We start from the raw sequence: 16,921 nt of genomic DNA, 5'->3' as shown, positions 1-16,921 counted from the left end.
TATTGAAAGAATCATGGCCTCTTCTTTCTCCCCTCCCATTCACTTCCCAAATGCAATCTGACTTCTGATCCCACTAGTCTGTTGACATTGATGCAGATAAAGAAGCCAGTCATTTTCAATCTAGAGGTTGGACGCATCCCACTTAACATCTATTTTGTCCATATTAAGACCCTTCCTTGGTGTTCTTTGTTGCCTCACCTACTGCTCTCACTTCTCACTTCCTTGGTGTGTTCTTTTCAAACTATTTGCTCCATAGATATTGGTATTCCCCCAACATTGTATTCTCTGGTACCTGCTCTGTTTGCTTTGAAAGGATTCTGGGCAATCTTGTTTATGCTCACGATTTCAATTACCAGCTGTATTCTTGGTAATTCCCAAGTCTTTGTAGCTCTGACCTTTCTCCTTAAATCTAGATCTGTATATCTACTGGATATCTCCATTTCATTATACCACAGGTACTTTAATACTCAGCCTATTAAATATTAAAAGAATATTCCCCCATAATTCTCCTAAATCTATTTCTCTATAGTTAATCCATAATCTAACTAGTTACACATACTATTTTGGTTAACAACTAATTCTTCCCTCTTCTTCTCCCTTACCTCCCATATCTGACTTATGTTGACTTAATTTCTTTGCTTTTTACTGTAATTTTGGTCTTATTGCCAGTGGTCATTTAGCTGGACTATTGCAATGATCTCTTAATGGGCCTCCCATTTCTATCTCCCTTTCTGCCCTCAAACCACCCTTCATATTGCTATATTATTTTTTTTATTGGGGAATGTTGGGGAACAGTGTGTTTCTCCAGGGCCCATCAGCTCCAAGTCGTTGTCCTTCAATCTACTGTGTTTCCCTGAAAATAAGACCTAGGCGGACAATCAGCTCTAATGGGTCTTTTGCAGCAAAAATTAATATAAGACCCAGTCTTATTGTAAAATAAGGGTCTTATATTATAAAAGATCGGATCTTATATTACAATAAGATTTTACAATAAAACCGGGTCTTTACCCAGTTTTACAATAAGACCAGGTCTTTATAATATAATGTAATGTAATATAATATAATAATATGATACTGGGTCTTATATTAATTTTTGCTCCAAAAGACACATTAGAGCTGATTGTCCAGCTAGGTCTTATTTTCGGGGAAACACTGTAGTTGTGGAGGGTGCAGCTCAGCTCCAAGTCTAGTTGCCATTTTCAATCTTTAGTTGCAGGGGGCGCAGCCCACCATCCCATGTGGGAATTGAACCGGCAGTCTTGTTGTTGAGAGCTCGTGCTCTAACCAGCTGAGCCATCTGCCGCCCCGCTATATTATTTTTTTAATGTAAGTAAATCTGAGTGCTTTGCTATTGCTTATGTTATCAAATCCGAACACCTCAGAATGATATTCAAGGAAGCCTTTACAATATTTTGTAGCCATCTTTTCCACTCCCTTTTTCTAGAGCTCATCTGAATCATCTTTTGCTTCCAGTTTTCACTTTCATTCCCCTGTACATGATACTCCTCTGCCTAGAAAGCCCTTCCTTTTCCATAACATTTCTACTCATCCTTAAACATCACCCTCTAGAAGGATCATTCTTAGATACATTCATGTAATTTTTAAGGAACTCTTCCATCTAACCTGCAACTGAATTAATTGAGATTTTCCATTAAAATATCTAGCGTCATGATTATATAATCAGGTGTATAGAAGTGAGGATCAGTGGAGGATTCTCTTGATGTGTGGAAGAAGAGTGAATCCTCTCTGATCGGGTTTTTAGATATTCCTTTCTTGGGATTCATACTTTAACTTTTTTACATTCATAAGGAACATACTGAGTCCTATTTGCTGGACCCTGGCTTAGATCCATAGGGTAACAAATGAAGACATTGTTCTTGCTTTTCTACCTTTTGTGCCTAATGGAGAGATAAGTTAAGTAAAACAGTAATGACAAGATTCAGTAGTAAGTGCAGTGACAACATTTGAGCGATGGGAGCAATAAGGTGAGCGTGAATACAGTTGAGTAGTGGTAGGGAAGGGGAACAGGATTAAACATCTTAACTGTGCATTAGTAGGAAGAGCCCAAGTTAGCCAACCAGAGCTGCCATTTATCAAGCATTGGCTTGGTATGTGAAAGACACTGCAATGGGAACTTCATGTTCATTATCTCATTAAATCGTAACGAGGTATGTACTATCACTGTTCATTCACATCTTATAGATGAGAAAATTGAGGTACAGAGGTTAAATAACTTGCCTAAGGTATACCATGTTTCCCCGAAAATAAGACCTAGCAGGACAGTCAGCTCTAATGTGTCTTTTGGAGCAAAAATTAATGTAATGTAATATAATATAATATAATATAATATAATATAATATAATATAATATAATATCGGGTCTTATATTAATTTTTGCTCCAAAAGATGCATTAGAGCTTATTGTCCAGCTAGGTCTTATTTTCGGGGAAACAGGGTACCCCTAGGAAGGGCTAAGTCTTGAACCAAGGTCTAACTGCAAGAATTCATGGTAATGCACTTAGAATTTAGCCTGAAAAGAGGGAAGGTGTTGTTAAAATATATTACGCAAAGGAATGTACGTTTGCATTTAGAACATTTATTTTAGGAAGTATGGCAAATTAAGTTGTGGCTGGGATGGGGAAATATTGAGACTGGAGGCAGGGATCTAGTTAAATGGTAACAGTTCAAAGGAGAAATGATGAATGTCTAATTCATTCATACAATAGACATTGGATTTAGGAACTATATAATATTAAATTAAATAAGTTGAGTCTACCCAAAATTCTCTATGCTAAAAAGAGGGAAGAGTATCTGGCCTGAATGATTCTTAGGTCCAGGTCTGGCTGACTGGTGGATAATGGAATATTCTTTAGGGAGGTGATGATTTGGAGAAGGCTAGGAAGAGGGTAAAAAGATTTTGGACATGTTGACTTTGAAGTAATGATAGTACATCCGAGTGGAAATGCACAGCCGACAGTTGGCTTTCCAAAGTCTAAGACAGGGAGAAAGGTGGGGCCTGGTTAAACAAAAAGTATGTAGGTGGTTAAAACCATGGCATGTGGGAGAATACTTGAGGGGGGTGGGGGTTATTGCTGAATATGAAGCCTTTAGGAATTCTATTAATATTAATTATATTTATTGGGAGCGAAGGGATAGATTTCAGTAAAGAGAGGAAGCTGGGATGGGTGGACAAAACAGGAGTAGGAAATTCAGAATCAAGAGATATCATAGAGGCCAAGGGACAAGAGCAAGAAAGGACCTGCCCATTGGCTCCAGAACTGTCGTGAAGTTAAAATAGAAAGGGAACCATGCACATTTGATTTTTCACAGAGGATTTTTGGTGACTTTGGCAAGAGCTGTTGCAGTGAAACATAGAGGTAGAGAGGTGGTGGCCACATGGCAGAGATTGAAGAAGTGAACATGAAGTGAAGAAATGCTTTTGGATTATTATTTTAGGATGCTAGGGAAGAGACAGAGAAATATGATGGATTTTTCTCTCTCTTTTTTTTTTTTAGAAAGTTGATGAATATTCACGCAGTCTTTAAATGTTAAAAAAAATGTTATATAAATGGAATAGGGGAATGTGGGAGGCTGATAATGAACTAGGGAAAGTCCTTGTGAGGAGATTGATGGCTGTGGTGACAGAAATGGAAACTAGCTCTCAGGTGAAGGGATTCATTTCTGAAGAGGGGGAAGTGGGGAGGAAAGAGGTGTGGATAGTTAGGGTTACAGGTAAATTTCCAGGTGGGGAGCATTGGAAGCTTCTGGCTTCTCATCTGAAGGACTCAATTTGAATTAAACGAGAGAAGACTCCTTTGGAGCGTATAGGATCAGCTCTTGCAAAGGAGAGTGATTTAAGAGCTGTTACAAAGGAGAGAAAATTTGCATGGAACGTGTTGAAAAGATTGAAGACCCTGATGGGTTGGGACTATGACAACTTTCTGTTGTTCTAGTATCAACACACATTTTCTTAGAAATCTGTAAGGCTGATTCCTCTCCTGCCCTTCCATAGCACTGTGTTCATACAGGAAGCATAGCACTTCTAATCACGTGTTATAAAAAGTAGAAATCATTCCCCCAAGTGAGAATTGTAAGCTTTGAAAAGATAATTCATACTTGTTTTTTTTTCCTTCATTGTATCCCCACATCCTATCATGATGTTTCAGATCAGGTAGTTCTCAACAAATGTTTTTTGCATTTTTTAAATTTCTGAGCTGGACTTGTGTGCTGTGACTACCATGTGTTGAGCTTTCTCTACAGCTATATAGTGGTTGTTTTCAGGACTGGTATGAGGTGGTTAAGGTTGGTGACCTCCATTCACACAGGTTATAAGGGCCAATGTTTTTGGCATTATAATTTTCCCATTTCATTTGTAATTTATTACAACCCTGGCAACCCTGGCATCACTGATGGTTATATTTATCTATTCCTATCTGATTTAGATTGCTATAAGCATATCTTGATTATTCAGAATTTCCTTATTTGTATTAATTATCTATGCTCCTTTTTTTGCTCTCTATATTTCAAATATTTTCTTCACTTTGCTGTTTCATCAGAAGGTAGTAGGCAATAGAGAAAACCCAAATCAGATAATTAAACTACTTAATAGTTTTCAAACAAACGTTTATAGAAGTTGGACATTTAGTGGAGTGATTTTTTTTTTTTAATATTGAAAGTTTATTGATAATTTCAAGAACTGTTGAGAGGTGAATGCTTGATAACACATCTGTTTGAATATGTGCTGTAGAAAATTGGGTTTGTTCACTTAAAGTTGTAAACTCTGTTTGCCATAGGAGGTTGACTAACTCCCCAGCTGACTGTGACCTCAGCGATCGGGCGGTTTGCAAATAAAATTTAAAAGGACTCTACTATGTAAATTTTAAATCATAACAAGTATCTTTTTCTATAAAATGCAGTACATCTGAGGTGAATGTTTAAATTTAAAAAATTGATTACAGTAAAAGACACATTGCCATCAATTCCCCTCAAATCATCCCCCCCCCCCCCCCCCCCCCTGCTTTGAACACACCCATCCCGTCGCTCCCGCCACCCTCTGAAGCAGTTCTGGAAGTCCTCTCCCGTGAGAGTTTTTATGAGCATTTAAGAAAGACGTGCGTAGCGACTGGCCTGAGAAATGGGCAAACGGTTTCATCCTCCATCATGACACGCTCCATGTCACATCGCTTCTGGTATATGGCAATTTCTGTCAAATAAAAACATTACGGTGTGTTTTTATGCACCTTATTCACCAGATCTGGCACCCTACCACTTCTGGCTCTTCCCCAAAATCAAAATGATTCAGGACATGGAGGCAGCCACGACAGTGCAACTAAAGACACTCATGAAAGAGGACCTCCAGGACTGCCCCAGAAAGTGGCAAGAACAACGGGACAAGTGTATTCAAAGCGAGGGAGAGTTTTCTGAGGGGAATTAATATCAATCAGTCCTTCACTGAAATAAATTTTTTTTAATTAATTTTATTGGGGTGACAATTGTTAGTAAATTTACATAGATTTCAGGTGTACAATTCTGTATTACATCGTCTATAAATCCCATTGTGTGTTCACCACCCAGAGTCGGTTCTCCTTCCATCACCATATATTTGATCCCCTTTACCCTCATCACCCACCCCCCAGTGGAGTGATTTTTTTATGGACTACCCTTATTTATTAATTATTAGTGTAAGGGTTATTCAAGTTATGGTTTATCCAGGTCAATTTCACTTTGAATTTTATTGACAGCATTTATTCTATTTAAACTGCTTCAGCTATGAGATTTTTTTTTTCTTGCAACAATGCAGTGCATTAGTGCTTTCCATATTCTTTAAAGAATTCATTCTTTAAGCGTAAGTTATGAAATTGTAGAGTGTTTGCTGAACACTTCTTATTTACATGGAGCTTTCTAAAAAAGTTCACTAGGGTAACTGAGCTCTTGACTTGTATCTCTTTTATTAAAGGATAATTTTTAGAAAGTACAATCTTGACTCAAATATAAAATGAACATGTGTCAAAGATTTTATTTCACGTATTAATAAGTAAACCATCAAGATAGTAAGATCGTCTTGGTTTTTAAAGAAAATTGGAAGAACAGACACATTTATAGGCAGTCAGGAATGCTGAAATGAATTTGTGAATATATGCAAATTGGTCAATATCCTCAGGGCTATAAAATGTAATTTTTTTGAAATCCTTTCTTCCACCAGGCAGAAATCAATTACAGAACAAAGTTTATTTGTATCTCTATGGACATGAATCATTTGCATTACCATCAGTTTTCTACGACTTACAAAATTGTAAAGTAGCCCTGTCAAACACAGCGAAAGGCACAGGCCCCTATTGAATCAGATGTTCCCAAAAGAGCTGTCAGACACTGCCCAGCTCGCCATTGAAATGACAGCCAGTCATCCTTTTGTCTATTTCAGAATTGTTCACCACATTTTCTGACACTTCCCTTCCTTTCTAATTCCAACATCACAGCAACTTTCTTCTCTCCTTGTTGTACACTATAGGCTCCCCCTCAATGCTTCTTTCTCACGGGAATTCAAAACCCCAAGGTTTTGAAGAATGCAGGTGGAAGTCCAGGTTTTCCCGAGGGGCCTGCTGATATTGGGATGGCTAGAAATGTAGAGAACCGGGAAGAGGTGGCCTGTGGATGCCCACAACCTTGGTTCAGACTGCAAATCCCCAGAAATAGAACAATTTGCACTGGCCAGTGACAGAAGGTCTAGATCGTTGCATTAAAATACTGTGTTGCGTAGTTTTTAATAGTATCACCTTGCATATTTATAGCACAGTATTGTTTAGAGGGCCCTTGCCCATATATTTTTCTCCTTTTATGCTCACTACAATTCTGTGAAGTGGCCCAGTGTTCATTTGGATCTTCTTACTTAGAGAGTAAACCAAGGCACAGAAAAGTGAATTGCTTAAGATCACATAGGATCCGTACTCAAGCTTTCTAATTATTGTCCAGATCCTAACGTTCACTTCAGTGGGCATTTGTTCAATAATATGTTCCTAGAATAATAACATCCTATGCCCCTGATTTTTATTCCTAGTTTATATAGAAGGAAGAAATCTTTTTTTTTTTAATTAAAGTTATTGGGGTGACAATTGTTAGTAAAGTGACATAGCTTTCAGGTGTACAATTCTGTATTACATCATCTATAAATCCTATTGTGTGTTCACCACCCAGAGTCAGTTCTTCCATCACCATATGTTTGATCCCCTTTACCCTCATCTCTCACCCCCTTCCCCCTTTACCCTCTGGTAACCACTAAACTATTGTCTGTGTCTATGAGTTTTTGTTTCTCATTTGTTTGTCTTGTTCTTTTGTTGCTTTTCGTTTATATACCACATATCAGTGAAATCATATGGTTCTCTGCTTTTTCTGTCTGACTTATTTCGCTTAGCATTATACTCTCAAGATCCATCCATGTTGTCACAAATGATCCTATTTCATCTTTTCTTACAGCCAAATAGTATTCCATTGTGTATATATATACCACAACTTCTTTATCCATTCATCTATTGAAGGAAATTTTGGTTGTTTCCATGTGTTGGCCACCATAAATAAAGCTTCAGTGAACATTCAGTGAACGTGTCTTTATGGATAAATGTTTTCAGATTTTTTGGGTAGATACCCAGGAGAGGGATTGTCTGGTCATATGGTAATTCTGTTCGTATTTTTTGAGGAACCTCCACACTGCCTTCCGTAGTGGCTGCACCAGTCTGCATTCCCACCAATAGTGGGAAGAAATCTTAAGGATGAACTGTTAGGTTGGTGCAAAAGTAATTGCGGTTTAAAAGTTTAAAAATAATTGCAAAAACCGTAATTACTTTTGCATGAACCTAATATTAAAGTTGATATTTATATTTGTTAGTGCTTTGCTTTTTGAGGGAAGAACCAACCAGCTACTTAGGTAAAAGTTGATAAATGGATGAAGAATATGGAAGACAACTACAGTTTCTCCACATTCTTGCACATTTTAGATGTAAAATAAGTGATTGCATTTACTTTCCCAATCCCTATTTTACAAGGCAACAACTGGTGGTTTATCCTATTGAGAAGAGTTGATAGAATAAAGCCTGCTTATTATCAGTATCTGCTCATGGTTTCAACTTGTTTCTTAGCTTTATTTTAAGTGGTTTATGGTTTCTAGGAAGAAGGCATACCTGTACTATACATTTGGAAATTGTTGTTCTGTAGTTTCAATGAAATGTGGTGGTGAGAAAATGCCTTTCAATTGTATATAACCCTTTATAATACTTGCATATAAAATATATGTTGCTGTCTATATTTTACAGTGGGGAGATATCCATAGAGAATATTTTTTTCTCCTTAGCATTCTAAGACTTTCCATCCTAGTGGAAAGATGTGCTGTGAATCATCTGATTTCCTTTTTATATTCAAGTATGATATAGCCCACCACCTTTTTTGGAAATGCAGCATAAAAATAGAGAAAAACTTTGTATCAGTTTAGCAAGTTCTGTTTGGAGGAAGTGTATAGAAGTTGAGACTGAATATAATATTTGGTTTGAATTTCTGTTCAAAAATTTCCCATGGTAAGGACAATAGTTTTCTACATACATTAATAGGCAGTAATGATTACTTCAAAGTTTCCAAAGCCAGATACTATACCTGCATATTCCAATACAGATTGCTGAATTTATTCCCAAGATATATAGTAATGTATACTTGGTATTACTGAGAATGAATAAGGAAAAGTTAGAGTATTGTCTACCAGCTGTACACCTTAATATTAAAATAATTTGTTTCTCTTTTCCATCTTGCCCATCTTCTCTCTTTAGCTGCACCGCTTGCTTAAGTGAACAATTGAAGCATTTGTCTTTTATCTTAAGGATTTTAAGTACCTAAGATCTCATAGTATATAATTCTATAATGAAATGAAACTTTTGTTTTTCTTTTCCAGGTTCGGCTCAACTAATATTGAATGTAACCAAATTTGTAGAATACACCAATTGCAATACAACTGTTCTACTCCCATGCATTGTTTATAACATAGAGGCAACTGGCCTTGAAGAACTCTTTGTAAAGTGGAAATTTGGAGGAAAATACTTTTTTACCTATGATGGAGCTAAACGTGAGCCCAAACCCATCAGTAACTTTTCAAGTGCAAAAATATTTCCAGATGATTTATTAAAAGGCAATGCCTCTTTGGAGATGAGTAGGGAGCATGCCATTCCAGGAAACTACACCTGTGAAGTAACAGAATTAAGCAGAGAAGGCGATACCGTCGTAGAACTGAAATACCGTCTTGGTAAGATTTCTATAAAAACTTCCCTTTTATTTGTCCTGCAGCAACCTGATCCTGTTAGAAATGGGGCAAAATGGGACAAGGAACTCCTTTGAATCAAAAAGCAGGCTATTAATAATAAATGTTGATATAATGTGTGCAGCTTTAAGATCATGAGTTTTGTCTTGTTTCCTCTTATATATTTTTATAGTAAAACTTCTTAGCTGTTTGTTATTTGTGTGTTGTGTGGTTCCCAAGCTTGTGATGTGAGGCCTATTCTGTTGGGGTGAGTGGTCCTGAGATCATCTACTCTGCCTTTCTGTTTGCTGCCATCAAAAGCACTTTCTTTAATGTGATTCATTTTTCCAGGCTCTTTCCATTTATGTAGCCTTTTTTTCCCCCCTACACTTTGATCAAGGGTTGACAAGTCCCAGGCATGCACTTCTGGGGAAAGAATAAATTAGAAGGAGCATCAAGAGATTAGAAATCAGGTTATCATGGATGACTCTTTGAGGTTTCCTGTGTCTTGCGTTGCTATGGTGTTCTCCTTGGCAAAGATGTGGGAGAACTAGGGATCTGAGTTAATTGATTTGAATTCAGCCTTGGTTATTGCACCATGATTCTGCCCTTTCTTCACAGGGTTGGTGAAGTTGCATAAAGCAGTAAAGTTAGCTAAAGTAGACAGTCTCTTTTGTTTCTTTTCCTTGCTATCCCAGCTGATTTCTTCAACCACATACAGGTGCATTTTGAAAGCTCTATTTAGAAACACTAGATATATTACTGATCTCAGGATAAGACCATCCTTTGAGAACCTCTGCTTTAGATGAGATCAGAACAGTTTAATTGTATCAACTATTTGCCTTCTATTCTTCTAGTATTTACTGTTACAAAATGTCCATTACCAGATTGGGAATGGGGTGTTTAGTTTGATGGAATGTTTTGACACTGTTTAGGGTTGGGAATCAGGAGGTCCGAGTTATATCCCCTGTTCTGCAACTTAACTATTTGCCTATATTGAACTTCCAAGCAAGAAGCTCCGCAACGCAACAAAATCGCTGGCTATGTCACACATCTGATGAAGCGGATTCAGAGAGGCTCGGTAAGAGGCATCTCCATCAAGCTGCAGGAAGAGGAGCGAGAAAGGAGAGATAATTACGTTCCTGAGGTCTCAGCCCTGGATCAGGAGATCATTGAAGCTGATCCAGACACTAAGGAAATGCTGAAACTCTTGGACTTTGGCAGTCTGTCCAATCTGCAGGTCACTCAGCCTACAGTTGGGATGAATTTCAAAACACCTCGTGGAGCCGTTTGAATCTTCCTTCTGTGCTGTCATAGTTTCAGTAAACCATGGACAACCAAAAAAAAAAAAAAGAAGAAGAAGTTACTTCACTGAATCGTTACCTTATCTCTAAAATGGGGATGAAAATAGATTCCTGCTTTTACATATTCTACAGTCTAATGAGCATCAAATGAGATCCCATGTATACAAGTCCTTTGTAAACCAAAGTGCTTTGCAAATGTTAGTTGTGTTCCTGGGACATGTATTTTATGAAGTAAGAGTTGTTGAAGCTGGGGTGTTGTGAGAGGGGTGCTTGTGCAGTGAGGAGAGAGCCAGAGACGGCTTAGATCAGTCCAGCAGAATTGGGAAGGCTTTTCTGCTCAGAAATCTGGCCTACATTATAACTTTTATTAATTTGATATTAAATTGGGCTAGGAGTTTTGTTTTGTTTTTTCGTTTTTTTTAAGTACACCTTTCAACAGGGGACATATGCACTGTGAGTGACTGGAATTAGATAATCTAAAATCGAGTTGAAATTTTTCTGAGGGAATGAGCAGTTTCATGGTAATGAAAAGAAAAGACATGGGGGAGTGGTAATTTTAGAGTGTAGTGTAGGTCATTGAGAGAGAAATTTGTGAACTTGAGAGACTTGAGAGTCCAGAGGATGGAATAAAGACAGATGGGAAAGGAATACCAATATCTGAGATGAAGACAAAATTTATAATTTTATGTGTGATTGTTTTTCCTTGTTTTCACAGTACCCTATCAAAATATGAGCTATGCTTACTCTTTGGGCGATTAAAATGAGGTGGGATTGTTTTATTGTAGAGAATGTAGAAAATTCTACCAGAGGTCTCAGACATTTGGTTTTGCACCCATTTTTATTTTTTGAAATAATTAGAGTCACAGGAAATTGCAAAGATAGAACACAGAAGTGCTGTGTACTCTTTGCCCAGCTTTCCCAAATGGTTATATTTTATATAACTGTAGTTAAATCTCAAAACCAGCAAGTTCACAATAGTACCATGTGTATGTATTTCTTTGTCATTTTGTCACGTGTGTATTTATGTAGCTACCATCACAATCAGGCTATAGACCTATCCCATTAACACAAATACCTCCCTCATGCAACCCCGTTATAGTCACTTCCCTGCTATCCCTAACCTGACAAGCACAATTTGTTTTCATAGCTATGCTTTTGTCGCTTCAACAATGTTATATAAATGGGGTCACACATACAGTATGTAACCTTTTGAGATTGGCTTTTTTTCACCCCCAACACAATGCCCTTGAGATCTATCCGTGTGGTAGTATGTATCAATAGTTCGTGTCTCTCTCTCTCTCTCTCTCTCTCTCTCTCTCTCTCTCTCTCTCTCTCTCTCTCTCTTTCTCCCCCTCCCCTATTTATTCCATGGTATGGGTATATCATGGCTTGTTTATCTACATCCTATAGAGCATTTTGGTTGTTTTCAGTTGTTTTTGGCTATTACAAGTGGAGCTGGGCGTACAGGTTTTTATGTGTATGTAGTCTTCATTTCTCTGGATAAATGCACAGAAGTACAATTACTGGGTTGTATGTAAGTATAGGCTTAGTTTTTAAAGAAACTGCCAAACTGTTTTCCTTAGTGGTTCGTTACATTTTTCATTTTCATCAGCAACATACGAGTGATCTACTTCCTCCACATCCTTGCAAGCATCTGGTGGTGGTATTGTTTTCCACCATTTTTGACTAAAAGAACAAAAAAGTTTTCTGCTCAAAAAGATTAATTGGGGCAGAATCCTTACAAATGTATTGTGATAATGATACTTGCTCGTCATGTGGACTTTGGAGCATTAGGCAATAGAAATCATTTTTACTTTGTTGTGCTTTTTTTTCTCAAATATTGCCATAAATGAGAACTAGAAATTGCTTAATAGAGAATTCTGCATAGTAGAATGTGAAGTAATGGTGGCCATTCTTTGTTTGCCTTTGGGGTGCACTAGGACTGAATATGTGGAAATACTATTTATGAGGTATAGTTCTACATACCTCTGGTGTCTATATACAGTATAGGACAATGGAAGGAACACAGGACTTGAATTTAGAAAGCTTTTCCTGTCCTTCATCATTTTCTAGCTTATGAAAACTTAGATAAGGCAAAAAAAAGAAAAAAAAAGAAATTCAATCTTTTTGGCTTGGGTGTACCTGTAAAATGGGGATACCATTACCATCACAGGATTGTTTGAGATGTAAATAAGTTAATATCTCTCTTACTTAGAAAACATTTGTGAGTGCCACTGTGTGCCAAGCACTGTGCGAAGCACATGGGATTCAGTGGCGACTAAGATGTGATCCTTGCTTTCAAGGAATGGTAACAGTCCAATTAAGACCAGTCACGTAACCTAACACGTATTCAAGCACATGCCAGACACTTGATGTATGTCGTGTCCTGTGACATTCTAGGACTGAGGTATATGGGTCTTCCCATTTAACAGATGAGGCATTCTCGGAGATACATAGAGCTCTTCTCAGGGACTCTGGGGGATACATATAGGCCTTACCATTTACCAGAAGAGAGATTTAGGGTATTTGTTCAAGGTTAGCATCATAGCCAAGGTTTTAACCTAGATCTGTCTGTCTTCAAAACCCAGACTTTTTGTTTCGTTTTGTTTTGTTTTTGACCACTATGGCATATGGTTTCTGTGACAACACCTTGTAAACAACCAAATGTACATTTACTGTACATAAATGTAAATGTAGTTATAAAATTTGTTATTAACATCTACAGTTATATGATTAAGGATACAAAAACTTGGAATTTAATATTTTACATTTTTCCAAGTAGGTTGAGAGTTTTGTGTAAAAAGGTCAGTTCAAGTTCAGCAGAGTTGCTGTTTCCATCGTTGTCAACATTATATATAGAATGTTCCTGATGTTGACATGAAGGCATTACAAGAGCCTTGTGTTTGTTTTTAGTGCTATGTAACAAATAACTATACGTGGAGCAGCTTAAAACAACACCCATGGATTAGCTCGCAGTCGTGCAGGTCACCGTGCTGGTCACGGTGTGACTGGGTCCTCCACTCAGTTTTACACGGCTAGACTGCACGTTGGCCAGGCTGTCTTCTCAGGAGATTGGAGTCCTGTTCCAGGCTCTCATGACTGTGGCAGAATTCAGTTCCTTCTCGTTGTAGGACTGAGGTCCCTGTTTCTTTGCTGGCTGTCTGCTTGAGGGGCTTCTCTCGGATCTGAGAGATTGTGCCCATGCTTTACACACAGTCAGTTCCATGTTTAAAGCCAGCAGTGGAAAATCTTTGTCCTGTTGAATTCCTCTCACATGTTGAATTGCTTTCGCCAGAAAGAGCCCAGACCCTTTTAAGGGCTTGCTTGATTAGGTCAGCCCCCTCGATCCCAAGGACAATCTTTGTTTCTTAAAGTCATTTGATTTGAGGACCTTAATTCCACCAGCAAAATCCCCTTTTCCATAAACACAGCATAATCATGGGAGTGAAATCCACCCTATTTACAGTACCATGTCCTTCAAGGGAGAGAGGTTACGAAAGACTGCTTGCAGGGGACAGGGATTTGGGGAGCCACCTTAGAATTCTGGGTTTGATTAAATAACTGGGACTATCGCTGAGCCAACTCAGTATCTCAAAAAAACCAACACCCACAATCCTGAAACGTCAAGTAAAAATTGGCTTGAATTTTAGTGTTTTAAATTGTATTGTGAGCTTCTTTTGTGGAAACTGGTGTTTTCTGTGTTTGTGAAGGTTTACTACGTACAGGTATACCTCAGAAACATTGTGGGTTTGGTTCTAGACCACTGCAGTAAAGCGAGTTTGACTGGTGGAAGATTTTACCTTCAATTTGTAAAAATCACAACATCTCTGAAGCATAATAAGCGAAGTACAGTAAAATGAGGTATGCCTGTATATGTTTGAGGGAGAGGCACACTTGCGTGATTTGTTCACTTTTTTTGGGTTATCTCATTTTGTACACAATGATAAGAGAAATGAAGTACTGGGTTTTTATCATACTTACGCTGGGGAGCAAAATTGAAGTACTCATCCATAGACCACACCTACTTAATATCATTTCTTTGCCTTTCCACTAGCAAGAAAGTTATCTTCCTGGGAGCCATTCTACCAGACCAGGAACTGGGGGAGACTAATGGGCAGAGTCATCGGCCATAGCTTGAGTAGAATGAGCATGTAGATGCCCTTGAATTTATTAGGTTGGTGCAAAAGTAATTGTGGTTTTTGCAATTTTTTTTAACCTTTTAAACCACAATTACTTTTGCACCAGCCTAATATTTTTCTTAATCCTGAGGTCAAAAAATATCGAATATTGTTTTTAGTCCATTTTAAGTTTATTTTCTTAGTGCCATAGAAATTTAGAGCTGAAAAGGACCTTAAAGAAGAATTTGTCTCCTTCTCCCCTTAGGAAACAAGAGTTAAAGTCATCTGACAGCACAGCCATAACAAATCAATAGCTTAGTGGGCATATGAGTGGTTTTATATAAAACATTGGGTTTTTCTCCAGTATCTCATTTAGTACTTGACTGTCCAATTCAATGATCCTCAAACTCTTCTCACTGTAACAAATTAGACAGAGGTAACACATTTATACTGCAGAGGTCTACAAACAGTGATTTTTAATCTGCGAGAATCATGGACAACTCTCCTCCCCACACACTCACACACAGATTTACCATGGGGAACATATTAAAATCTTGAGGTGGGAGCTGAGAGGGGCGAGTGTGGAAGTTTGAATAAACCCTCTGGTGATTCTGATGACTTAATCTAAATCACTTAAATGTAAGTGATTTAAGAATCACTTAGACAATAATATTTTTTGTTCCATGATTCTGCCCTCTCCTGTCATTGAAATATTATTTCTGCACAGAGGTTTGGAGTCATCTAGTACTCATCTAGTCTATCTTGCCATCTGATTCAGCAATTACTTCTATCACACCCCAGGTAATTGGTCATTCATACTTTTTGCCTAAATGCTTGACATGATGAGACTGTTACTTCCTAATGGATCTTGGTCTATTATCAGGCAGTTCTGATTCTTCTGTTCGTCAAGCTAAAACTTGCAATCAGGCAATTTCTCACTCACTAGGAGGGCTATATTTCTCTCCCAAGTTTATTCTTATTTAAGGTAAGAATCTCCACTTCTTTCAGCCATTGCTCATGGTTTCAGGATCCCCATTCTAGCCACCTTCCTTTGGAACAATTCTTTGTTATGTCTTTAAGTACAAGTAAAAGTGAACTCAGGACTCAGGACTGCATTTGTGGGCCACATCTTCCCTCCTGTCTCTACCCAGTTGCTGCAGTAGCTTTCTGATAGGTCCTATTTCTCTAGAATTCATTCTTCACGAGGCCACCAAAGAATATTTTAAATAAATCAGGTCATTTTTCGTCTGCATTTTGAGGCTTTCCAATCATTTGTCATTGCTCTCAGAATAAAATACAAATTCTCCTAACAAGCTGTTAAGACCCAACATGGTCTTGGCCCAGCAAACTCTTCCTGTCTCCTCATGTATCAGTAAATTCTAGCCACAGTGGCCATCATTTGGTTGCTCGAAGTTGCTGTTCTTTTGGAGTCTCTTTTTCCCTGTCTTCACACGGCAGACTCCTTCCAATCCAAGGCTTAGGTCCAGTTCCTCTCCCCAGGGCCTTTCCTTACTACCCACAAGAGTCTGTTCTTCAACCCTTCTTCCTCAACCTCTGGCCCCACCTGTCTTGCCCACTGCTGAGTGAATATCCTGCTCATATTGGGTAGTAAGTGCAAAATGAGTGGTCAGACCCCAGTCAAACATACCTCTTATTTTCTCTAATAGATTTCTGTTACTAGATCCAAAGATTGTTTCAGATTGTTCTGTTGTGTTGGGGGAGAGGTCAGTGAAAGAACATTTCATTGTAAGCACATCTTGAACATGAGATCAGATGCTGGCTATATTGTGAAGGTTAGAGCCCGCAGGATTGCCTGCTGGTCCCGATGTGGGGTGTGAGAGAGACCAAGGAGGCGAGGATCACTCCAGGGATTTTGGTCTGAACGACTGGGGAATGGCGTCTCCACCACTGAAATGGCGAAAACCAAGAGGGGAGGTCTGGAAATGGGGAGGGTGTATCGAGTCAGTTTGGGACATGAAAACTTAAGATACTGAAGATCCTTAATTTATTGTTCCTCTGTTTCCTCAGCCTTAAGAAGGGGTTAATAATTTCTCATGTAATAGCTGTTAGAATTTGAGAAGAAATGTGCCCAACTCAAAACATAATAATCGAGAAAGTGGGTAGAGAAAAGTAAGTTGATTCAGAATAGTCATTAGATCATAAAGCTTTTACCAAATCCTTTGGGCATTATATAGAAAACCTAAGCAAAATTCACAAAGATTTTTCCTG

General features: G+C 38.1%; 1 protein-coding gene across 5 annotated transcripts in view; it reads left to right on the top strand.

Annotated features, from left to right (window-relative positions):
* Positions 1 to 16,921, top strand: part of CD47 (CD47 molecule) — a 59,232-nt gene that overhangs the window by 5,098 nt on the left and 37,213 nt on the right. For all 5 annotated transcript variants that reach the window (XM_081071007.1, XM_081071004.1, XM_081071005.1 and 2 more), the window contains exon 2: positions 8,929 to 9,276. In XM_081071007.1, coding sequence (XP_080927133.1) covers positions 8,929 to 9,276 — 348 coding nt within the window. The remainder of the gene's footprint in view (positions 1 to 8,928; positions 9,277 to 16,921) is intronic.

The sequence above is a fragment of the Rhinolophus hipposideros genome, assembly GCF_964194185.1.
Source record: "Rhinolophus hipposideros genome assembly, chromosome: 2".
In the NCBI taxonomy this organism is placed as follows: Eukaryota; Metazoa; Chordata; class Mammalia; order Chiroptera; family Rhinolophidae; genus Rhinolophus; species Rhinolophus hipposideros.
Note: the sequence above shows the minus strand (reverse complement) of the source record. Positions and strands in the feature narration are given on the sequence as shown.